This window comes from Drosophila arizonae, chromosome 3 (assembly GCF_054131065.1).
Source record: "Drosophila arizonae isolate 15081-1271.41 chromosome 3, UAZ_ARI_1.0, whole genome shotgun sequence".
NCBI classification, from domain to species: domain Eukaryota; kingdom Metazoa; phylum Arthropoda; class Insecta; order Diptera; family Drosophilidae; genus Drosophila; species Drosophila arizonae.
This window is the reverse complement of record NC_142923.1, coordinates 26,790,001-26,814,857: the sequence shown is the minus strand read 5'-3', so window position 1 is coordinate 26,814,857 and position 24,857 is coordinate 26,790,001. Positions and strand designations below refer to the sequence as shown.

At 37.3% G+C, this 24,857-nt stretch overlaps 2 protein-coding genes and 1 long non-coding RNA gene across 7 annotated transcripts in view; 1 reads left to right on the top strand and 2 right to left on the bottom strand.

Annotated features, from left to right (window-relative positions):
- Positions 1 to 236: 236 nt before the first annotated feature.
- ics (ras suppressor protein 1) lies at positions 237 to 3,061 on the top strand. 2 transcript variants are annotated; one of them, XM_018004015.2, is made up of 4 exons: positions 237 to 369; positions 1,024 to 1,305; positions 2,063 to 2,684; positions 2,745 to 3,061. In XM_018004015.2, exons 2-4 carry the CDS (start codon positions 1,170 to 1,172, stop codon positions 2,833 to 2,835), a joined length of 849 nt encoding a protein of 282 aa, XP_017859504.1. In that variant the 5' UTR covers positions 237 to 369; positions 1,024 to 1,169; the 3' UTR covers positions 2,836 to 3,061. The 2 variants fall into 2 exon arrangements, with proteins under 2 accessions (XP_017859504.1, XP_089319630.1); XM_089463504.1 differs by lacking the exon at positions 237 to 369 and adding an exon at positions 431 to 817.
- Positions 3,062 to 3,399: 338 nt separating this feature from the next.
- Positions 3,400 to 24,857, bottom strand: part of kuz (zinc-dependent metalloprotease kuz) — a 187,551-nt gene continuing 166,093 nt past the window's right edge. Inside the window, exons 6-13 of one of the 4 annotated variants that reach the window (XR_016268913.1) lie at positions 15,030 to 15,565; positions 11,793 to 11,939; positions 10,666 to 10,826; positions 10,367 to 10,601; positions 8,561 to 9,607; positions 7,488 to 8,010; positions 6,813 to 7,226; positions 5,445 to 5,585 (exon numbers count right to left, since the gene is read on the bottom strand). Coding sequence is in view for 2 of the 4 variants with exons in the window: in XM_089463488.1 (XP_089319614.1) it covers positions 5,368 to 5,585; positions 7,488 to 8,010; positions 8,561 to 9,607; positions 10,367 to 10,601; positions 10,666 to 10,826; positions 11,793 to 11,939; positions 15,030 to 15,565 (2,867 nt within the window). In the remaining 2 variants the exon portion in view is untranslated. Of the gene's footprint in view, positions 5,586 to 6,812; positions 7,227 to 7,487; positions 8,011 to 8,560; positions 9,608 to 10,366; positions 10,602 to 10,665; positions 10,827 to 11,792; positions 11,940 to 15,029; positions 15,566 to 24,857 lie in introns of all 4 variants that reach the window. The other 3 variants (XR_016268914.1, XM_089463488.1, XM_089463489.1) reach the window with 3 other exon arrangements.
- Positions 20,496 to 24,857, bottom strand: part of LOC149269976 (uncharacterized) — a 23,985-nt gene continuing 19,623 nt past the window's right edge. The window contains exon 2 of the long non-coding RNA XR_016268921.1: positions 20,496 to 24,857. This exon is cut by the window's right edge and continues 6,389 nt beyond it. This is a non-coding gene — a long non-coding RNA (uncharacterized LOC149269976).

The window sequence follows — 24,857 nt, the reverse complement described above, 5'->3', positions numbered from 1 at the left end:
TCTCTACCTTTGTCTCAATATCATTTTTTCTCATTCTGTCTATACTTCTGTCCCTCACTCCTTTTCTCTTCAACTGAGCGATATTGAAATATTAGCAATCGAATAGAAAGAAGTTATTTAACAGAAAAATGTGAAACTCCTTTTCCCACTAACAAAATGTCACATTTCATTACAGAGTATCTCTTTGCCAAACACGCCCGACCAGAGCGCTCACACTCGCAATTTGACGACATCGCGAAAAAAGGCAAACAGAAAACAAAAACCAGCTCCAAGACGAATCAATCGATCGGATCGGATCGGATCGGAGCGGATCGAACGTTGTGAAGAAATCTGCTCAGGCAGTTGGGACAAGCGCGTGGAGAGCGAAAGGTGACGCAGACTATTTTCGTAGTTTTTGTTTCTGTTTTCGTTCGTTTTTATTGAAATTAGAATTAGAAACGAATTTCAAAGAGCACATCAAATGCTCAGTTACGTGCAAACCTGTTGAAAGTGCAGAAAAAATTCTTGAAAAAAATGAAAACAGAAAATACATAAAAAGAAAATTCTTTTCAATTGCAAATTGGGTCAAGTGCATAGTTTGCTCGGCACAGTGTGCATACAAATTGTTGAACTCGATTTAAAGTGCTGGAAAGTCCGTGAAAATTGCCAGAAGGAAAACAGATGCAAAACCACAGAGAGTGAAAAGAAAAACAAAAATCAAGCAGCTGCAGCAACAGTTTGAGTAGCACTGTGCAACAATAAAATTTACTTAATAGTAGAGCAACAATATATATATATATATAATATGAAAAGTGCACCAACAAATATTTAAAGAAAGGTTAACAAAAATTAAATAAAATCAATTAATAAAATAAAATAAAATAAAAGTTTATGTAGATAAAAATCGAAATACAGTTTGAACAGGACTGTGAACCATAAACAATACAAAAACAATATTAAAACAATAGCAAGCGTTATTAAATGATAATATGTGAATATTTTTTAACAAAAATTTATAAATTTACTAAAACAAAATACTTACAGTTGCAGCAGCATTGTGAAGCATAAAAAAAGGTGCAAAACTTTGCTAAAGCGTCGCGGCTAACAAAACGGCGGCAGGTGGCATCGCCGCACACTAAACAGCATCAATTGAGTTAACAGCGTACGCTTAACAGCAAACAAGCTCCACGATGAATCAATGTCTGCCTGTTAATGCAAAGATGTCGAAAGCAAAGAAGGTATTGGATGAGGCGCGCGAGACCCAAAATCGTGAATTGGATCTTGTGGACAAGGGCCTGGTCTCCTTCGAGGAGCTGCCCGGACTGTGTAAGTGCCCAGATCTCATAAGTGCGGCCTCTAATTGCTTAAATTTGTGTATATTAAACAAACGCAGAATAACTATGACGCCATCGTTGTGCAGTTAACAGAATTCTGTTTGATGACGCCAGCATCTAAAAACAAATTATACTAACTCAGTGCTTCAAACTACATTTCAAATAACTTCATTTTATGTATGCTTACGGCCAAGTGTTGTTGTTGCTTATACACTAACTTTTTCATTAATTGCCAGACAGAAAACGCCCAATTTTTGTTAGATTTTCACTTATAAATAGGCCCTGCGTACGCACTATAATGTTGTCCCACTCACACTAATGCCTGTTGCTCGCAGTGCGTCTAAAACAGCTGTTATTCATGGAGAGTTTTAAAGGGCTGTAGGAAATTTGCTGCGTCCAGTGAATGTGAAACTAAACCAAATATTTATAACTGTTTACATTACTTTAAATTTACTAGTTCTCTATTCGATCATGATCGTTATATATAAAATGAAATTGTTTTAGAGAAATGCCAGCTTTTTGATATAATAATGTCATACTGGAATATCGCCAGCCTCCTGTAATAAATATTTATTCCCTGGTTCTATTGAGTATCTACATATATAGCTATCCTAGCTATAACTGGCCCTTCTACAGCATAAAACATTAACAATCACAAATATCTATAGCATCCCACCTAACTTTAGTATAAACTGACAAATTCCTTTATATGCATATCTAATTAGCAAACTCTATTGTATTACCCACAGTCAACATGATCAATATCACACGCCTGACGCTCTCGCACAACAAGATCACCGTCATCAGTCCTGGTATTGCGAACTTGTTGAATCTGGAAATATTGAACCTCTCGAACAATCTGCTCACCGAGTTGCCCGTTTCGCTCTCTTCGATGCCGAAGTTACGCATTTTGAACTGTTCGATCAATCGATTGGACACTCTGCCGCGTGGCTTTGGCGCCTTTCCCGTGCTGGAGGTGCTCGATTTGTCGTACAACAATCTGAGCGAAAAGGTGCTGCCCGGCAACTTCTTTGGCATGGAGACGTTGCGCGCTTTATACCTCGGCGACAACGACTTCGAGTACCTACCCAAGGAGCTGGGCCAGCTGAAGAATTTGCAGATCTTGGGACTGCGCGACAACGATCTGCTGGAGCTGCCGCGGGAGGTGGGCGAGCTGTCGCGACTGCGTGAGCTGCACATACAAAATAATCGACTGCAGGTGCTGCCGCCGGAGGTGGCGCAGCTCGACCTGCTCAGCAGCAAGTCGGTGATGAAAATGGAGGAGAATCCCTGGGTGAATCCCATTGCGGAACAATACCTGTTGGGCATCAGTCATGTGATCGACTATCTCAAGACTGAAACCTACAGAATGTGAGTTTGCACAGCAAATCTATATAGATCAATATAACTCACTCTTCTGTTCTATTGCAGCATCTACAATCGCCACATGCAGGGCGGACGCAGCGGACCGCCGCCGCCCAAGGCTGACAAAAGCAAGAAGGCGTCGCGAGTGCGCGCATAGTGCACAACAGCAGGCTTTACTGTACTCGTAATTGTTTAACTGCCAGCGCAGCTAAATGTATGTGTCTGTTTCTCGTTTCAACCAAAAAAATTGTTTTTTTGTATACTAATTTTTAAGTATTTTATAATATTAATATTTAATTTTGTCAAAGTGCCTTCAATGTTTGCTAACAAATGCGAATAAATAATAATGTTTAACTAGAAAAATATATTTTCTAAAAAATAAATGTGTTTCTATTCAAATGAGGTTTTGTTGTTATTAACCCAAAGTAAAAATGTTTATTTATCATCATTTTTAAGTAACGCAAAAAAAAAAAAAAAAAAAAAAATCTATTTAAGGCAGTTTTGTAGTGATGAAAATAAAAAAATAAAAAAAAATGTTAAATAAACAATTTTTTTTTAACATACAAATAAATACATTTCCTAAAATGAAAAAAAAAAAGAAATGATTTCATTACAGTAAGAAAAGCATCTCAAACTACTTACCCAGCCCATTTCGATACTTATTTCCTGCATAAGATCCTATAAATTTCAACATTTATATTTTCACATTAAAAAAAGGACATTTTGTATTTTATAAAATAGTAGTTTTGTTCTTGTTTTTATTATCATTTCTTATGCTCATTCTTATTTTTATGTGTTGTTTTTATGTTTTTGTAGCAGTGTTTTTCTTTAGCCTTAAAGTCAATTAATTAATTCATTATATATATATGTATATATAATTAAATTAATAGTTTAAATATTTTTGTTTTTGTATTTCGGTTGTCTGTTCTTGTTGTTGTTGTTTTTGCTGCTTTTGTCTTGCTTTAAACTAATAGCATAGTTTGCCTTTGTTCTTCAATTTAAATTTAAATACATATTATATATATATTTGTATATATACTTCAATTTAAGTAATTACTGTTAAACTTATGTTGTTTGTTAAACATTTATTTGTTTTACTTAATTCATTCATAATTTTCTTATATTTTTGTTGTTTATTTCTTAGAGACTTTCTATGTACAAGTTTTGTTCTGTTTTGTTTTGTTTTTTTTTTTTTTTTCTTGACCAAGAAAAATATGTTTTGAAAGAAGTTGAAATTATATTTGTATTTGTCAAAATTTGTTGAAAAGTGCGAAATGATTGCCATTTAAAACTGTAAAATACTTTTTAAAAATAAAACTGACTCAAGTACTTTAATTATTTTCTATGGCTATAAATAGTTAAAGGAAATTTCTGAATTTATTATGTATAAGTTTTTAAAGATCTATGGATGATTTGTGATGTAGTTGGTTGAGAATGATTCAAATTGCATAAGTAACAGACAAAAACAAAAAAACATAAACTAGAAAATCTAATTAAAATTATAACAAATGTTTGAATAATTTGTTTAACTAAAATGAATAATATATATATATATATATATATATATATATATATATATATATATATATATATATATATATATATATATATATATATATATATAGGAGCTGAGTATAATATTTAACATAATCAGTTGCGGGCTGGATAGAAATAATTGAAACAGCTCATTAAACATTTAATTATAAAGCTTTTAACCTAATACAAGTTGAAAAATTCAATACTAAATCGAATACAAAATATATAATTTTTTACATTATTTGTTTGGGGAAACTTAAGAATTGCTTTAATTATTCAATTTGCGTTGATCTAAATTCTGATTACAAATTTTTAATAAACATTATTAAATTTTCCCAGTTTTAAATAAGAATAATTTTTTTTATTATTATGTGTTTTTCATCGTTTTTTTCTCTTCCTTTTAAGTTTACAAATGCAAAAAATTTGACGGCTTTGAAAGAATTTGGCTTTTCATACATTATTTAAATGCCATTATTTTTAAGGTTTTTCTTGAAATTATTTTTTACATAAACAATTGTTTGAAATTGCAATATTTTTTGCTTGCCTTTTGCTCTTTACTAAATGTTTGACATTTAAATATTTTATTTTTCTTTTTATATTGTATTTTTTGCATGGTTTTTGTTTTTTGTTTTGCGTACATTTAAATATTATTTTTGTTTATTTTTGTTTGTTTTTATATTCATGTTGTTGCTGCTGCTTTGTAAATAAGTACGCACAATCATTAAATATATGTATATATATTTTTGTCTGTTTTCCATATATATATATATATATTTATATTTCATGCAATTTGCATTTTGAATTATTTATAATAATAATGATTTGCATGCTTATATCAATTAATTCAATCAAAAATATCGTTCATGATTTTTGTTTCGCTTTTCTTGTTCATTTTCTTCTTCATTATGTTGGTACCTCAGAAATTGTTCGTCAATTTGTTGTTGTATTTCGTTTAAATAAAAATAATTAGCATAAAAATTACATTTACATTTAATTTGAGTTCATTTGATTTTTGTTCTTGTTGCAGTTGTTGTTGTTGTTGTTGCTGTTGTTGTGGCTGTGGCTGTGCTAGCTGTTGTTGTTGTTGCTGTTGCTGTTGCTTTTGTCGCTTTCCTTTTGGTTTTTTATGGCGCTCCGACATTAATTTTGGCTGTCAAACTTTGCTATTGCTGGGCGCCCGCCTCGTCGACTCATAGTGGCCGCGCCCCAATGCCGCATAGGCATCAGCATAGGCGTGCTGCTCCGGCTCCTGCTGCTCCTGCTGCTGCTGCTGCAGCTCCTCTAACGTCTGTTGCTGTCGCTGTTGTTGTTGCTCATGCAGCGATGTCGGTCGACTATAGCTTACTAGTAGCGGCGGTGGGGGCGCGACGCCTAAGCCAGATTAAATACATATATAAACACATATATATATATATGTGAGGGAGACAAAGTCAGAGCGAGAGCGAGAGCGAGAGATAGAGACAGATGGAAAGAGAGAAAACATATACATTAAAAGTTGTATTAGTTTCTTGACTTGTAGTTGCTCGTGGCGCCAGTTCAAGTGAAGTTGCCCCACCCCCTCTGGGCAACTGCTTGAATTAGGCCATGTGCAGCTTATCGATTTATATTAAAACACACACACACACATACACGCATATAGTTAAACTTGGTTTTAGTAGTTTTTAGTAGTTTTCTTCCTTTTTTCGGTTTTTATAACTATGCTAATGAAATGCCTTTTGGAAACAACTTGCATAAATTCAAGCACAGTTCAAAGTTTTGATATTGGCAAACAAATAAAAAAATTGTTTTCACATGAAATCAAGTTTTAAAATTTGTGCTTAAATTAAATATTTAAAGTTTGCCAAAAAAATATAATTTGAATAAACTTTTTTTTTGCATTAAAAATAAAAACAAGTAACTTCACTAAAGGACTTTCATTGGTTTCAAATGAAAATATTTGCCTTACTTTTTTATTACAATTATTTTTGCTTTTTTATGTACTTTTATCATTAATGAAATAGAAGCTACACTCATAAAAATAATAGATAAAAAATACCAAAATAGAATTTAAATTTAGTTTCTTTTATATTATTAGTTAGGCATGTACTGATTTTTTATTTTATTTTTATTTTTATTATGTATTTTTTATTTTTATATATTTTTTATTAAGTCCTTTATATTAAAAAAATATATATATATATTTATTTAAATTTATATTCTTCATTTAAGTGTATATTTTTGTATGTACAAACTTTATGTTAATTTGCATTGCATTGGGTGCAGTTGCGCGCGTTAGTTGAGTTAGTAAACAGAATTAATCGTGATTATTAATATATTATTTTAGTGTGCATGCAATAACAAAAACAACAACAATACAAATTATCGGAAAGACTCAAACAATATAAACAAAGTGGAAACATGCCAAAAACAGAAAGAGAGCAAAACAGTCAAAGGACAAACCACAAATAATAATAATAATAAGAGGAGTACGAAGTGCTGTTATTAGAGTCGAGGACCAGAAGGAAACCAAATCAAGAACAACAAAACTCAAGACGGGCTAAATACAATCGAGTCGTGAGGGAAATATAAAAAGAAAACGCTAGTGAAAATTATTCATACCAATTGCTGATCAAATTCGTTTTGTGTGGGTGGGTGAGGGGGGCAAAGCCGTTTGCGTGGAACGATGGAAATGGCACGCTAGCAAGCGCGTGGAGGTTTGCTATATATATATATATATTGTAGTTGTGTTTGTATTGTATATGGCATGTGTTGAGGCGTTCCAATTCCAAGCGTTCCACATTTAGTAAACAATATTGCGGCGCATCTTGCCAGCGGCTGCTGTTGCCTTGTCTTTGCTGCTGCTGCGGCTGCGGTTGCGGTTGCTGTTGTTGTGTTTGTTGTTCTGTTGTTGTTGTAGTTGTTGTTGTTGTGTGTCTTTGACTTTGGCGCTTTTGGCTTGCTTACTGCTGCCAGCCACTGTCGGGGGCGTGGCCGTGGTACGTGACGAGCGGGACTTATTGCGTGGCGGTAATTCTGAATTTCAGACATTTTTGTTTTTTTTTTATGATTTTGATTTGAATTGCAAATACAGATGAGGCATATACATATACATATATATATATAGTTGATGGAAAAGTGGGCAAAAAAAAGGAAAAAAGAAAAATAAGTAAAAATAGAAATTAAATGTGTGTTTGCTTTAGTTGTTCAGTGAAACAAATATGAGAAACTAAACAGCAGCTCTCTGGCATTGGGGAACTACTGGCATAGAACACTCTCGTGGAGTGGCAGACGCACCTTTCGGCGCATAGAACGCTTGCGGCTGTTGTTGTTGTTGTTGTTGTTGCGGTGAGAGTGCTTGTTGTTGTTGTTGTTGTTGTGCATTTGCCGGCAGCAATGGCAGCGGCAGCTGCGCACGCGCCACCACACCACCGCTGCTAATGGCCGCCTGCACACCACCACCCATAGCACCACCCACGCCCGTTTGATCGGCTCCATACCCAGATCGTCCGGCTGCTCCGCCGCTCGCCTGCGGCCTGCCACTGCTGCTGGGCCGTGCGCCACGCCCATCGCTGCGACGCGCCTGATTCGCCGGGGCACTGCGGCTGGAGTGACTGCCGCCCGTGGGCAGCGGGACTATCGAATGGCCGCCCTGATGCCGATCCCATTCGTGCGGATGCGCATTGTGGTGATTGTGTCCACGTGATCCACCGTGTCGTCCGCCGCCACCACCGCCCCCACCTCTCGGATAATGCTGCGCCTCGTGCGCGGGCGGTGGAATGCTGCGCGGCCCAGCACCACGTTGATTGGGATGACGCTGCTGCGGTTAAGGGATGCAGAATATAGTGTGAAAGAAGTAAGCAAGCTTCAGTCGGCTGTAGCCGACTACGTAATACTCGTCCAAGATATTCTAAGGGGACTCAAGTGGCGAAAGATATATAAGTTAACTGTCTGTGGTAGGCAACCTGAAAGCTAAAGCCAAGCCGACTTTAAGTCTCTAGCGATAATATCACATAACAGGTAGAAGATAGATAAATACACTTCGTAGACATATGCAGAATGATATATGTGGTAATATGGGTAGGTGGAAAATAAATAAATAGACAGTGAATGAATAGATGGATAGATAGAGATAAAATAGAGGTGAAAATTCGCTACTCCTTGAGACCAACTCTTTGCATTTTATATAGAACTATATATAACCTATATCCCCATATACTGGAGTGTAAATGTATCCAATTGCAAGCATCTAGATAAGGCAGCTCGAGCTCAGGACATGCAGACGGAAACATTTCACACTGGCCACTGGGTATGCCCCTTTGCACTAGATGAACGAGCATAACGGTAGTTCAAACTCAAGCGAAATTTACCATGCGACGCAGCGTATTCATTGGGGCACGCAGCGTTTCGCTGATGCGTCGAGCCCGGCGCTTCTTCGGATTGGAGCTGGGCGTGTGCACGGCGCAGCATTTGATGAATGCGCCCAGGACGACGATGAAGCCGACGCCAATGAGCACCACCAGATACCAGTTGCCGGTGACCCACTCGGTGACGGTGAGCAGGGTTTCCCGATTGAGCAGCAGATTCTTGAGCCGCACTAGCGGTCCGTCCGCGTCGACGGCGCGACACTTGAGGAACACATCGCAGTAGCCCTGGAAGTTGTCGCAGGGTGAGCCCGGCTGCAGGCTGATGCCACCCGGTTGGATGTTGTATTCGGCAGCGAATTCACTGGTGCTGCGACAGGTGGACGTATCGTTGCCATCCTGGCAGGCGAGCTCGCAGAGCTTGCGCTTGTCCACGTGCGGCAGCGTCGTCGAGGTGAGGAAGCATTTGGTCATATTCCAGAGCAAACAGGGCGATCCACTGCACTCGCCGCGTATGCACAGGGCGGTGCCGTTGTTGCACATCGTTTTGTCATCGCGGTGCCGGGGCTCGGGGCACTCGGCCGTGGTGCCATTGCAGGTGCTCGACCAGCTGCACTCCGTCTCCTCCTTGCACTTCTGGTGGAAGTGCGAGGGCACAAACGCGCAGGAGTTGGCCAGGCAGCACGGGCCCTGCGACGGCGAGCACTGCGTCTTGGCGCGACGCCTGCAGCCCTTCGCACTCGAGTTGAGCGACTGATCGTATTCGCTGATCAGGCGCGGATAGCAGCAATTGTCTTTGCACTCCTCCTCGTTGAAGCCACAGTCGCACTCCTCGCCCGACTCCACGATCTTGTTGCCGCAGAAGGCGCCCTCCGATGCCTTGAAGCAGTCGCGTTTCGTATTGCCCACCAGCACATCCAGCACATTGGAAATGTTGCGTATGGAACAGGGTGAGAATTTCGAATTGTTGGGCCGATCGCCAGAGGTGGCGCTGGCAAACATTATGAAGTTGCCGTTGGGTCCACTGGGACGGCATTCTTGTGGGTAGTCGTGCTGTGGAGCAGATGACAATCGATTAATTCGCGTTGGAATAATGGAATGAAACACTTAATATGGCATTAAATGATTATGCGCAATGGATCCTAAGACATTTTTGTGCTAACTGAGAATATAATATAATGTAGAACGTGGAAGGTTCCTTAGATGGTCATTTAGTGAGGAATGGTGGAATGAAACACTTAATTCCATATGCATTTGTCATGCATGAGTATGCATTTTTGCACAATCTTACGTGAAATGTAAAGCGGAACAATGGAATAGAACATGAATTTTGTCTATAAATTTAAGCAAACTATGAAATTAAATATAATGGAACTAAGCTAGTTTAAAGTAGGGAATCTCTTAAAATGTATAACATAAATAAAAATAAATTTGCTGACACAATGAAATGAAATTCTGTAAATAAAAATAAATTACATTAATACTAAGTTATAATAAAATCGGTAAAACAATAAATAAAATAAAAGGTATAATAAAATATAATTTAACTAAAAAAAATTAATGGAATGCGGAATAAATCTAAATCATTCCTATTAAGAAATTCTGGAATTAGCAAACAATAAAAAAAATTAAAATAAAATCGGTAAAACAATAAATAAAATAAAAGGTATAATAAAATATAATTTAACTAAAAAAAATTAATGGAATGCGGAATAAATCTAAATCATTCCTATGAAGAAATTCTGTAATTAGCAAACAATAAAAAAACTTACACCGTATGCATTCCCACCCCCTACGCCTCCATCCACTTACCGGTGATCCAAAATTGTGTCCAATCTCATGGGCCAGCGTCAGCTGCGACACCTTTGGTGGGACGCGACTGTTGTAGTTGACAAAGGTGATGATGCCCGTGTTCAAGGAGCGCTTGGTGCTCTGGTACTGGCCGCCCACAGTTTCCGTGTAGGTTTTGTACTTCTCGCAAATGCCGCCCGAGGCGCCCGACGCGCTGGCCACCCAGGCCAGGCCCAAAGTGCCGCCCGTAAAATCTCTGCAGGATGGGAAGAGAGACGATTAAGTTCGATAAAAAGTAAAATATTTTACTATTTTATTACCTGTAGGTAAATACATAGGCTAGACAAAAGTCTGAGTGATCCTCTAGCGAGTGGAGATTCAAGAAGTTCGACACATCCATGTGCTCGTTACAAAATGCATTGTGTGGCCCATTGTAAGAATTGCGACAGGCGGAATCGTCGTCGATTTTAATGCGTTGCACCTGGAGAAGAATTTGGGAGATTACAGTTTAATAAATTAAATAGTTCCAATATGTCAATTAGAAATAAAAATATAATTAAGTTTTATTTGTTCCATTCACAATTCATTTCCCTTATAACATATTACTATCTTTCCTTAGATTAGTTTTAATTTGAACCTAGCTCAATCAATAATTTTTAAAGTTTTGCACTTTTACTACGTTCTCTATGTGTACTATATAGCTTCTGTACCAATAGTTAATCCTATCCCTCACGAATACGAATCTAGGCGACGACTAAAAATATAAGACCAGACAATGAGTACAAATCTATAAATCTATATTCAACTCGTAAAGTGCTCAAAAATATTTAGTTCTTCCCTTAAAGCCATATAAAATACTATAACTGAATTATTTGCAGCTTAAGTTTGTATAGTTTGTATAGTATTATATAGTACTTCTATCAAAAAACTCACTCAAATATTTTAGGATGTTCCATTAATATAAAATAGACAATTTACACACCTGAACCTCAGAAGTGAGAACCTAACTTAACTCAAACTATAGAATTTTACAATTCCATTTCGTTTCACTATCGAAATTGTATTCCATCTATACAAAATATCAATCCTTTCAGCTTAAAGGCCCTTGACTTTAAAGTTTATTATACTAAAACCCATCTTAACTCGGCGCTGGCGTCAGCGCAACTCGTTTCACGCATAATTATTGGGGCTGTCTGCGCTTAAACGCTTCTCTTTACAACCCTGATGAGGTTGTCCTGGTTGCTGGAGCTGCTGCTGCTCTGGTCCTGGTCCTGGTCCTGGTCCAGGGACACGCTCTTTGTTCTGTGGCCATTGTTGCCTGTGGGCAGTGGGATGTGGAATGTGGAGCCACCCTTCCAGCGCTGCTCTGTTCGGCAATTGGCAACCGGCAGGGGGCGCTGCTGAGCTGCTGCTGCTGCTGCTACTGCTGCTGCTGCTGTTCACTCACCTCAAAGCGTATGTTGCGATGCTCCGTCCGTCCATCGAACTTTGTGTTGCGGTAAATGTAATTAACGGCCGTCACATGATGTGCAATCAGCGAAGTGATTTCCTCCCGGGTCTTCACATCTATCTCGTACTTGCGACCGCGATCGTGCTGCATATGCGTCAACATGAAAAGGGAGTCGCCAAATTTTCACAAATTAATTTTAAACACACACAAATATATCAGCAAAAATTAACCAAATAAGTACAAAGAAAAAATTAAATTAAAAATAAAAATCAATGCAGTCGACTTCTGGGCGCGAGCGGACGCGCTCGCTCGTAATAAAAATCTCAACCGCAGTGCCGCTGCGCTTGACATTTTGAGCAAACAAGGGGCGTGGCAAACAAAGCAGCCAGACAAACAAACGACCCCATTCCCCAGTTTGTTGTTGCCCAGGGCCCCAGCACACACCCACACCCACACCCACACACACCCCACACACACAACAAGCACTCTTCAAATATATTTGTATAAAAATGCAAATTCAGCTAAAAACCCGTCGAATATTTTTCAGAACTTTATTCGCTTTTATATATTCGCGTGCGCGTTGAGCGGGTGGATTTGCGGGATTTCGTGGTTTTTAACCGTGCGGTGTGGGCCACGTGGGGCACGGTCTATCAGCGCACCGCTAACGGCAGTTTTTGGTTCCAAAATCAAAATGCCGCTGGGCTCAGTGACAAAAGGCGAGTAAATAGAACCAACAACTGAATGGGATATGTGCCTTGAAATACCCTGGGAAATGTAGTTCCAAGAAAATGTAAAAGATTTATTTACAAAATCAGAAACTGATATATTTCAAAGTAAAATCCTGAGATGGCAAAATACAATTGGAAATATATTTGTAGTTGTTTCTAATAGATCAGGGCTATATTATTTAAGTCAATAAATAGATATTATAATCGGTGGCTAATATTGATTCCTAATTATCTACACCCTATAAGCAAAAAGCCGCTGTAGCCAGTGTGCTATATTCCAGCTTTATGATATGATCTCTATCTACTAAATAAATAAATGCACACACACAGTTATACAAATCAATATACCCTCTCATTTCATTGCACAGGCCAATAAAAACGCGTCACGAACGCAGCGACGAACGAAACAAATGCGCGAATTATGCAAAACTCATTGCAAATAAACAGGCAAAACGGCGAGGGAAGAGTGAGAGAGGCAGAGCGAGAGAGTGAGCGAGTGAGTGAATGAGTGAGCGAAGACAAGCGGGTTGAGCATATCGCCAGAGGGTTGGGATCGGGTGCGCTGCAAAACGAATCTGACGAGGATGTTGACGTCGACGTCGACGACGACAACAACAACAACAACAACAACAACAACTGGAAGAACAACAACAGCGTGTACAATGCGAAAAAAATGAACGTAAACATAAAGTGAGGCAAAAGAATTGCTTGCGAACGAGCAAGCGTAGAGCAAAAGAATTGTCGAGCAAAATAGAGAGAGAGAGAGAGAGCAAGAGAGAGCGGAGGCACGCAGGCTATAACGGTTGATTGCATGCGCTGCAGATATCGAAGCAGGTCAGCTGATTGGTTGATTGCTTTGAAGACGCCGCCAAGCAAAGGCGAAATTCAAGCAAAATTTCAAGGAAATGCAAAGAGGAAAGGAGAAAAAATAAAATCACCCTTCATAAGGTTGCTCGGCAAATTGTGTGTGGGGCCAACCATGCTTAAGGGCTGCTTGAATTGTGCTCTAAATGATTTCATGTGTGCGAAACACTTGAGATTATTGTTAACTCAAGATAATAATTATATATGAAAATTTAATTAAGCCAGGTCGAAATTTATTAGAAAGCCAAGTTGAGGTAAATTGATTATGAAGTGCTGTGTGCATGCTTAAGTATACTTTGAGTAGGCAGGAATATAAATTAAGTGGCTATTATGTTCCAAATTATTGAACTGAAAGGCATTTCATTTAAAGTTTGTTTTGATCGCATTTGCGGATCTGAAAAATACTTTTACAGATAATAATTTAAATAAACTATTTTTATGAGATTAAATTTAAATGCCATGCGCACTAACTGTGTTTATGGCTCAGAAATTATTTAAAATATTATTATAGTATTTGAGGATATGCTAAAAAGGTATTCCATTATATTTGTAAATTTTTAAACTAGCTTTTCTTGTGAGATAACTTCTTTTCTGAGCTTTAAAGAAACCAAAAATTCAACAAATAAACAATAAAATAATATTCATTTATTGAATAAATCTAGGCCTCGAAATTTTTTCATTAAGATTTCTTAATCTTGACAACCAACAAAAAATTGTGGTTGACTTATTTAAAAATCATAGGAAAATAATCAACTTTTAAGAAAACACTGAATCTGATTTTATTAAAAAAAAAAAAATAAATAAATAAATAAAAATAAAAGAAAAGAGCATTAGTAAATCTATGACTTGCTTGACTTATTTAAAAATTATAAAAAAAATCAACTTCTACGCAAACGCCGAATCTGATTTTATTTAAAAATAAATAAAAAGTCTATGTGGTGAAATTTCTGCATTAAGTTTCCATAATCTTGACAACTAACAAAAAACTGTGCTTGACTTATTTAAAAATTATAAAAAAAAAAATAATCAACTTCTACGCAAACGCCGAATCTGATTTTATTAAAAAATAAATAAAAAGTCTATGTGGTGAAATTTCTACATTAAGATTCCACAATCTTGTCAACTAGCAACAAGACTTGCTTGACTTTAAAAAAAATCATAAAATAATCTAGCAACTTTTCAGCAACTAAGCTGACTTTCAGCTAACCAAAGAACAATTTTCACTTATCGTAGCGCATCACTCAATTTCTTTGAGCGAACAGAAACAAAAAATGGCGTCGGACTGACTACGCGCCGCGTACTCCCCTCCACCCCATGCAGTCGTCTCGCTTGCACACCCTCAAGCATTGCCCGCGCATCATCCAGAAAAATTGGGGCCTTTTGTTTTATGCTTGAGAGCCAAAAAGTGAAGCATTCGCTCGTAAAAAATTGCAAAACTCATGGATTTTGTTTTGTGTTGTTTAAGGCACAGAGAAACTGTTGTTGCTGTTGTTGTTGTTTCTGTTGTTGCTGCTGCTGCTTCGGTTTTAATTTGGCGCACGAACTGGCAGGCCACGACCACTCCACAGCTGCCACGCAGCAAGCCTTCAGCCTTCAGCCACACCCCCCACCACCAACTGGTGGCTTCGGTAGTCAGACTTACATCAGCAATACTCTCGCGTATATGACGCCAAATCAATGGATCTGTTTGTATATACAGCGAGCAGGTATTCTTGTTATCCTCACGTCCGCGTCCGGCGCCAGATGAACCGTTAGCCGCGGCATTGTTGCCACCAGCGCCGCCGTTGCCACTGGCGCGACGCACACGCTCGTGGACCAGTTGACGCCACTCGGCGACATTGGCCGTGGTGCCCAAGCGTCGTCCGGTCTCTGGATCATAGAATCCACCGTTGCCATCGCCCAAGTTTGCTTCCTTTGTATATTTCTGATGTGGCAATTTGAAATCATCATCGCTGCTGGCGTATTTCTTCGGTGGATATTGTTGCTGTTGCTGTTGTTGTTGTTGCTGCTGCTGTTGTTGTTGTTGCTGGGCAGCCGTTGCTTTTTTGTGTTGCTGTTTCCGGTGCAGCTTTTGGACATCCTTTGACATGGGCACTGGCAGCTCCTCAACCGCTGAATTTTGTATATTCTCCATCCATTGTGAGACCTCCTCCGTTATGCCACAGCCGCCCACGTGACCTGCAAGAACAAAATAAAAACGAAAATAAAAAATTATAGTCGACTTGATGTGGAGTTCAGGTTGAGTTACGAGAGAGAGAAGCTTCAAAAATGTAAAAAATAGCTCATCATTCGAGATGGTTGTAATCGACTGTCTCATATATATATATATAAATTTTTTTGGTGATTAACTCTTATATATATATTTTGTTTTTACTAGTTTTGATGGTTTGATATTTTAGTAATGATTGGTTGTAAATATTAAACTAACTATTATATTATTCCATTTATTATCGAAAAGATGTACGAAGATATACAGCAACCCAGAAACTTTCAAAATAGCATATACATAAAATCGTATCTTAGCTCCGCACATCCGTCAAGACCCAATACACCTTCCTTACTCACTTTTCAAGTAGGGAGTAGGGAAGAATATAGAAAATCTTTTTTCAAGCACGTTTTCATTTTAAGCAAATTAATGCTGATGCAGCCGCAAAAGGCAACAACAACATTTAGTTTTGTGTTCACCTACTCTGGACGTGGGCCAAATCATTTTATGCGAAGAGAAAAATGGAAATACTAAAAAACAAAGAGAGAGAGAGAGAGAGAGAGAGAGAGAGAGAGAGAGAGAGAGAGAGAGAGAGAGAGAGAGCTGTATAATGAAAAAAAAGCTGTAGAAGAAGCAGCGCAGCATTGCATGGGTGAAATTATTTATGGTGCACAAAATGAAAACCACGAAAATGTAATTAAAGCGCAAAGCACACAGACACAGAGAAAATGCCAAGTGCGGGTGAATAAAGAGAAAATAGTACAAAAATAGGTATTAAAAAAAAAAAGGAAAAAACGTATATAAAAGAATAAAAATTTTTAATGTGAAATGCCAAAGTCAAATGTTTGAAATGGGAGAACAAAAAAATAATAAAAAGCCGGCAGAAATAAAATAAATTACAAAAGTGTTGCATACTTTCCAGCATCCACTGCAGTTCAAACGTAACATACATATGTATAAATAAATGAAACACACACATATATATATAGCAATTTGTATTTTATTTATTTTTATACACATTTAAACCTGCTGCCTGTTTAAATGCATTTACTTTTTTCGGCCAGCGGAAACAGTTAATAGCCACGAGTCCGGTAATGAAAATTTATTGTTTTATTGCTTAAACGCTGTGCGGCTCCTTCGTTTTGCTTTCTGCCCCGCCCCGCCCCACCTCGCCACGCCCCTACCATTTTATAAATTTTCCTTTTATCTTGACGCGTTTTCCACACAGCAGCAATTGTCAACTGAGGCACTCAGAAATCTTTTCTTTTTCCTTCTTTTATGTTTTTTAAAGTTGCCCGCATTTTTTATGGTTCTGCCCATTTACATACATTTTGCATATCTGGCCTGCAATATGGGCGCACTGTTCGCTCTGGGGCAGTAAGACAAAGCCCAAAGTCACTTTAAGTGAATTAAGAATACAAAAGAAAAAATAAAACTAAATATTTTATAAAAATGAAATTATTTTTAATCTGTGCGCACTTGAGGCTGGTAAGTGCTCTAGACACAAAATTCTAATGCTGTAAGCAATTTTAAATTTTCTTTTTAAGCTTTTCTTTTTAGTAAAAAGTACACTAAAATAATTTTACAAATTTTAGAAATTTTCAGTTAGGTGAACAAATTAGAAACAAAAATTATATATTTTTCTCTTTATTGTAGACAAGTACATTTATCGTTACAAAATATATACATATTTATATATACATATATATATATATATATATATATATATATATATATATATATATATATATATATATATATATATATATATATATTTTTTTTTTTTAAGCCTTCAAAAATACTATTACATTAAATTCTTTATGAGTTTTATGTAATATTTAAAATATTACAAGAGAAGTAAAAAGCTAAGAATAAAAATAAAAAAAAAATAATAATATAATCAAATTTTTTAAATCATATAAAATCTAAGAGTCTTTGCAGATCAGATTTCAATTTATTAAATTGGATAATTGAATAATCGATTATGTTTATTATTTGTTAATGCCAGATCCCATTAACAAGAATTGCTCCTCCCACACCATACCATGTTATGCTATTAACAGCATTCTGTTAATAACATAACTCCTACACCAGTTCTCCTACTGGTTCGCGGTACTTAGCGCCCCGCGCCTCCGCTCCACTGGTCACTGGCCTCTCCTGGTAATGACAACATACATATGTCACATTACTTTTATACGATCTGAACAGCTACCATCCTACACATAAAGACTGGAAACTACAACCCGGTCTTTGTACTTATCGGCGACGCCACCACTCCAGCATTATTGTTATTTAAAAAGATTAATTTATTTTTATTTAAAAAAATTTTTTTTATTTTAAAAAATTCTTTAATTAAACCTCAAAAGGATTTAACTTTTTCGTGCATCTGCGCGGAAGAAAATCCTTTTGAAATATGTTAAAAATTGATTGACTGTACGCAATCGATAGCAATTAATAGTTATGAATTTCAAGCCTTTCACTCACTGAATTATATTTAAATAGCTCTTGAAATAATCTTTGTTTACTCAACCTCAATAGCGCATCACATATAAGCAAGCAGGCATATATAATCAGTATATATATATGTATATATTCGAACGTACGTGCTTAAATCAGCGTATATGCCTGACTTTAAAGAGCATAATCGAAAGTGCGCCGTGGTGAAAATAGTAAAAAGAGGAGCTTTTGACTGGACGGGTATTAAGAATTCAGTGCACTTTTCATTAAAAGTTTTTATTTTATTTTTTTTTTTTTATTCTTTCTGTTTGTGTTTTTGTACGTTTCTTCTTCTTCTTTTTTATTTTTGGTTTCTACTTAAATTCCATCTCGCCAATGCCGCTGACCGGCTTCAACGAACCGTTAAAACTCATAACAGGCCACCCAGTTTTACGGTGCGGCCGGCCCACTACACCCGGATTTCCACGACCTCCTGCACCACTCACCCCCTCTCCCTCTCTCCCGCTCTCACACAATTTGAAATGGGATTTCGGACTCGGGCCACAGTGTGTACACACTGGCTACATTGCAGTTTTCAGCTGTGCCATAAATTTTTATTTGGCCGCGTGCTATTGTGTCAAGTTGGACACAGAAGTGTGAAGAGCGGGAGTTGTGGGGGGGAGTTATGACTACTTCTACTCCTGCTGCTCCTGCTGTTGCCATTATCATTATGCTTTTACACTGTTTTCCCTTACCTGGCCAACAGCTTCTCTTCTTCTTCTTCTTCTTTTACTACTGTTTTTTATTCAAGCCAACGCACAATGCACTGTTTGTCTTTATTATTTCTTTGCGTGCAGAGTTCACGGCGTTGCCAGCTACAGCTTCAGCTTCAGCTGGTTGACTGTGTGGCAACGCCACATTCGCACAGCCACAACAACAGCAATGAAAACGAGACCTATGCCAAAGCGCAAATTGTACGGCAGGTGCTAAAGAGCTAAAGAGCTCGAGGAGCAGCAGCAGCAGCAGCAGCAGCGGCAGCGGCAGAGGCAGCAGCGGCAGCCACTAAATACATAACACTCGACAAGCCAAGAATCCGACAGCGCGCAGTTTCCGCATTTTCTTTTCCGCTGCATCTCGGCACTGGCACTCGACTCCCATCCCATTCCATTCCATTCCATCCCATCCCAACTCCTCCTCAACAACTCTCTCGCTCTCTCTTGGGTGTAATTTGCATTTCAAAGGCATCCTTCCCTTAATTCTCTGTCTCTTCGCTTTATGCCCTTTAAGCATTACAGCTGCACAGGGTATACTCAGCTAGGAAATTATTGTGCAATCATTTCATGAATGTGATTAGAAACAATGCTAATGTGCGCTGAGAAAACTCTAATATATTTCTGTTACATTTAGGATTAGGGCTGAAAATTGCTTGCCACAAAAATTGTGAATCACAATTTGTTGTTGAGGGTATTCCTCTATTTACATATTGCTTTGGGTATTTTTATGTATGCAAACTAGTTGAATTTTTAAGAATAATATAAATTGCGACAAACAGTAATAAATAAAATAAATAAACAAGTTATTATTTTAATAAAAATTACATAAATGTACTTAAATTTAAATAACGATGACTATTAAAGTGCTAATAAAAAGAAATTAATGATAAAAAATACACATACATAATAATAAATAGTTAACGGAAAAATCATTATAACAAATACTATTATATATAAAATTATAATAAAATAAAAATATATATGTATGTAAAAAAAAATATAAATAAAAATAAAAAAGTCATTGAAATAATGACCATAAATATAAAAATGATTGATTACGTTACATTAATATATTATACAAAAATTAAATGAAAAGAATAATAAAAAAAAATTTTTTTTAATAATTAAACAAATTTAATAAATCATAAATTTTTTATTAAAATAAAAAATAATAATAATAACAAAACGATTGGCCTAAAAAATATCATATAAGCAATTCAAATGATAATGACGAAAGTAAAAACTGTTTATTTATATATTTAATACAATTTAATTACAGTAAATGTAAAATTCAAGCTAGCTTAAAATTAAACAATGGCTTGACAATGTAATCAGGCTGAAAACAATTTACTATAATGACCTAACCATGCTCCAACTGAGAAGGTTCTTCAATAAACAACAGAGATCCGGCGAATGTGCCAATCTATGAAGCACAACTCTTTTACAGTTAGTTGCACCCTTTACAGGGCTTTTGCCTAGTCGTCTAGAATTTTGATTTGATTAGGGCAAAACGGTATGCTCATTGTATAGCGCTTTGTGCACCGCGGCATTACCATTTGAAGGAGGGAGGACTCTGCCGTTGCTGCTGCTGCTGCTGCAGGATTTTTTTCTGCTTTTTTTCTGGCTTAAGAGCGGTCGCTCATCTTACTCCAATGACCCGTTTTTTATTTCGTTTTTTTTTTTTGCCGGCTACTTTTTGTACCTTTTTGCTGGGGCTGCTGTTGTTGTTGTTGTTGCACCGTCTTTACTTTCTTTTGGTTGCTTTTTAGGACAGCTTTGTTGTATCTGTAGCCCGTCCATCACTCTACTCGCCTGCTGCTGCTGCTCCTGCTCCTGCTGGTCTTTTAGGCGCGAGGGAGGGAAGGGGGGCGACTTGCATTCAATCGTGCTTATCTGATGTGTTTGCCTGGACGCAGGCAGTCAGGCATCAGCTGGATCCTTTTGCCCAAGATGTTGTCTGATTTTCGGTCTTTATGCTGTGTGCGCTGTTGCCTTTGAGTGTGGTACTCGAGATGGCAGCGCCTTCTCCTTGCCCACCTTAACATTTGTGTAGGTGTCTCTCTATGTGTGTGTGTGTGACATTTCTGTATGCTCGTGTGTGCTTGGCCTCTCAGCACTCGCGCCATTTCAATCAGCAGCTGTTGGCGCAGTTTACTTCACATTTCATTTTCCAATTCTTTTTTCTCTCTCGCACCCTTTTCGCTGCCACTCAAACGTTAGCTTTTTTATACGTTTTACTTGACACACACACACACGCACAGTCAGTTGTTGGTTGTGCACACCCAAGAGCTAACCACACACAACCGACACTTCAATCATATTTTGATGCTGCGTCGCAACGCTCCGAGATTTCTTCACAGAGATTAAAGTGCACTTTGCTGTTATCTCTCCCAGTCGCAGTCGCTTCGACACCCAATTCAATCCAGCCTCCTCCCCCCTTTATGACAACCCACTTCTAAGCTCAGGCAACTTGCACTTGTACAAGATTTTTTCTATATATTTCATTTTTATTTCTCTCTCTTCTACTTTCTGTGCCTTTGGCTTTCTTCTTGTTTCTTGTTGCTCCAATTGCACAAAAGCCACGCGCTCGACTTATGAATTTTACAACTTCCCGTTGCTGACTGGGGCCGAGGCATTCGGGTTTGTCCCTCTTCCTGAACATGCTACTGCCAAGGGGATTTCCACCACCACAACAACAACAACAGCAGCAGCAGCAGCAACAGCAGAAACAAGAAGAAGAAGAACAAGCGTCAGTCAGAGACAAACGGCGCTCAGACATGCAAGCGGCTTTTGTATGTCTCGAGTTGGGTAGGGCGGGGAGGGGGCTTTGGGCTCGGGCTATTCGACCCGCTCCTTTGCCACCAATTCGAGGCACTTGTGACCTCTGCAAGATGCGCAGCAAAAATGAAAAATAATCCCAAATTCAATTGCAAATGAAATTGAGGGCGAAAAAAACACGCCCTTACAAAGCAGAAAGCAACACCCGCATGCCATACAACCAAAGCAACAACAAATCCCTACAGGCCAACAAAATAAAAGAACTGAGAGAGAAAAACAACAACAACAAGCACAACAGACGTTTTTCACAATTTGCTCACTTTAAACATGTAAAGAACGCGTTTGAGTTTGAATTTGAATTTTAGCCAAGCACATGCAGCTCCAGCGACCTGCACAATCACAAGTCAACGCGGCTTAAATACCCATTAAATATGTTAGCATACAAAATGGTGGCTATTTTCGTGATTTATCGATAGATATCGATTAAGGAATTTCAATGTTTTTGCTTAGAAAGTTTTTAAAGATGTGCATATTTCAGCATATCAATTTGAGTATCTTTCTAGCTCCGTCGATCTCTTTCTCTCTATTTCTCTCTTTCCGTCACTCTCTCTGTCTCTTTCTGCTCTGTGTCACTCTCTTTCTCTCTGTCAGCCTCTTTCTTTGTATCTATTTAGAACTATATCTGTCTATCTATCACTCTATCTCTGTCTGTCTCTCTCTCTCTCTCTCTCTCTCTCTCTCTCTGTCTCTCTCATTTCTCTTTGTGTCGTATTCGCAATCGAAAAGCTGCCTCAACTCTTCACATATTCTAGTCATACTCATATTCCTTAAATACCCCGACTGAATCAATCTCTTATGAAAAATGCGTATTGCCCGATTACTTTTGAGCATAAATTGCGATGCTGCTGCTGCTGTTGCTGTGCTGCTTGAGCTGTTTGTTCTTTTCATTTCTTCGAATTGTTATAAGCTTATAATAAAAATTTAATAGCATACACAAGGGCGTCACATGCTGCTAAATGCCACAGGCAAAAGTTCGCTGGGCGTTCCGTGCACATGAACGGGGCGTGGCACGCAAAGCGAGCGTGGGCGCGCGTGCTTGTGTGTGCGTATGTGTTTGGGTGTGTGCATGTAAATACATTACATATAATTCATTGTAATTTTCTTTTATTTTACAAATGATTTGATTATTTTGTTCTTCTTGCTCCTTTAGTTTTGTTTACTTCGTCGGCATTTCCATCCCAATCATTATCATCATCATTACGTTCATTATCGTTATCCGTTTTATTGTCGACCATGTCAACGTCAACATGAACGTTATTTGGCTGTCTTAAACTGTTTACTTTTCCATTTTTTTTTCTCTTTTTGTATTTATATTATTATTTGTTTTAATTAAATGAAAAAATGTTATAATTTATGCCAGGCATCGTATGTGTGTGTTTGCCAAAGATTGAGCCTTTAATGCCTCAAAGGATCAAATTTAAGCAGCTTATGAATGCCAACAACGATGCCAATATTCAGTTGGCCTGAGCAGCATTTAAGGCAAAAGCAAAGCTCATTAACTATTTAATTTAAAGGATTTTCAATTTCTCAACTCAATTCAGCAGTCGTTTTTATTGAAATTTTTGTATAAAATATATATAATTATAATGTGATTCTCGAGAGACGAAAGTTGTGGAAGGGCGCAAACTGAATACTAATAATCTCTTTGATATCAGATATAGTTAAAATTGCTTCTTCTTTTTTTCATTATATATGTAATTTTATAGGTCTTTAATAATTATACGCATTTGAAGCGTAGCTCAAGAATATTTTTAGACTATTATATTTTAAAATAAAAAATATTTGTAGACAAAAATTTATGAAAATTAATATTGATTTTTTTTTCAATAGTAAAATATCAAGAAAAATTATATAAAATTGAATATTAAGTATAAATTTATTTAAGGTAATTCGATGTTTTTGTTATTAATTTATATGCAGAAATAATTTTAACTGAAATAAAATCAATTTTTTTATTTATATAAAGATTGAATTTTAAAGAAATTTATACTGCACACATCCAACTTTTTTTTTGACATTAAAATTGAAATAAACTATTTTTTACTTTTTCGAAATTTTGTTGTTTTTCTTATTACTTTATTAAAGTATTTATTGATGCCATAATATTTATTATATTATTGATTCAAATATTACATAAGAACATTTAATTTTAATTAAAATAATATTCTTAAAATCATTTTAAAATTGATATACTTAAAATTCAATTTGTTAGAGTTATAATTTCAACTTAAATACTAAAAAAAGAATCGACTTTAACCACAGATCAAGCCCAATAAACGAATTTAAATTTGGTTTCTTTTTTAAAATCAAGTATTGGAATTCCTCAAGCATTTTCAGGCAATAAAAATGCCATTTGGAATGAATGGCCAATAGGAAAAGAGGCAAAACTACAGGCAGCTGTCGAATATATATTTAATTTGGCAAAAATTAGTTTTCCCATGAATAAACATGCTGAATAAAAATTGTTTTATCCCATACGTTGACAGTTTCGAAAGGCAGATGCCTCAAGTATCGATAGACTCGCATACACACACATATATATATACGTAAATACACACACATACATACATATATGAATAGACTCTGTTGAGTTGGTCAAAACAAATCTTCAATTTATTTACACAAAGCCCAAAGCCGTCTGAGTTTGTCCGTCCGTCTGGCCTGTGTGTCTGTGGTCATATAAAACGTTTTTAGGTAGTATATTTTGCTAAGAGAGAACTGTTGCCTAGGCTCTGCAGATGCCCAGCAGCTATAGCTCTTCCTGTCGCCGTCACCTGCGCTTCAACACTTCCAGCATAAAGCCACCAGACACCCGGCCAAGCCAAATCCAGTTGCTCACTTGGCCAACTCGGGGTAGGGGGATGGGATGGCAGTCTCAGTACCAACTCCACCACCGCCCAAGTGTGATATTACGCATTTTGGCAACGTCCGACGCGGGTGTAGACCAACAAATATACGACTGACACGTGGTCGGACAGACAGGCAGACAGACGGAGAGACGGACTGACACAGTGGGTTGATTCTGGCGACAACACAAACTTCGCCTCTTCGCATACAAATTAGTTTTTGCGACTGAGACTCGGTTTGTTGCTCGCCTTAGCCATCTGCCGTTGCCTTTTGTTATTGTTTTGTTCGCTTTCAGCTTAAATATAGATTAATATTAAAATGCATGGCGAGATACATTAGTTTTTATGTAAATACGTTAAGGCCAAGTAAG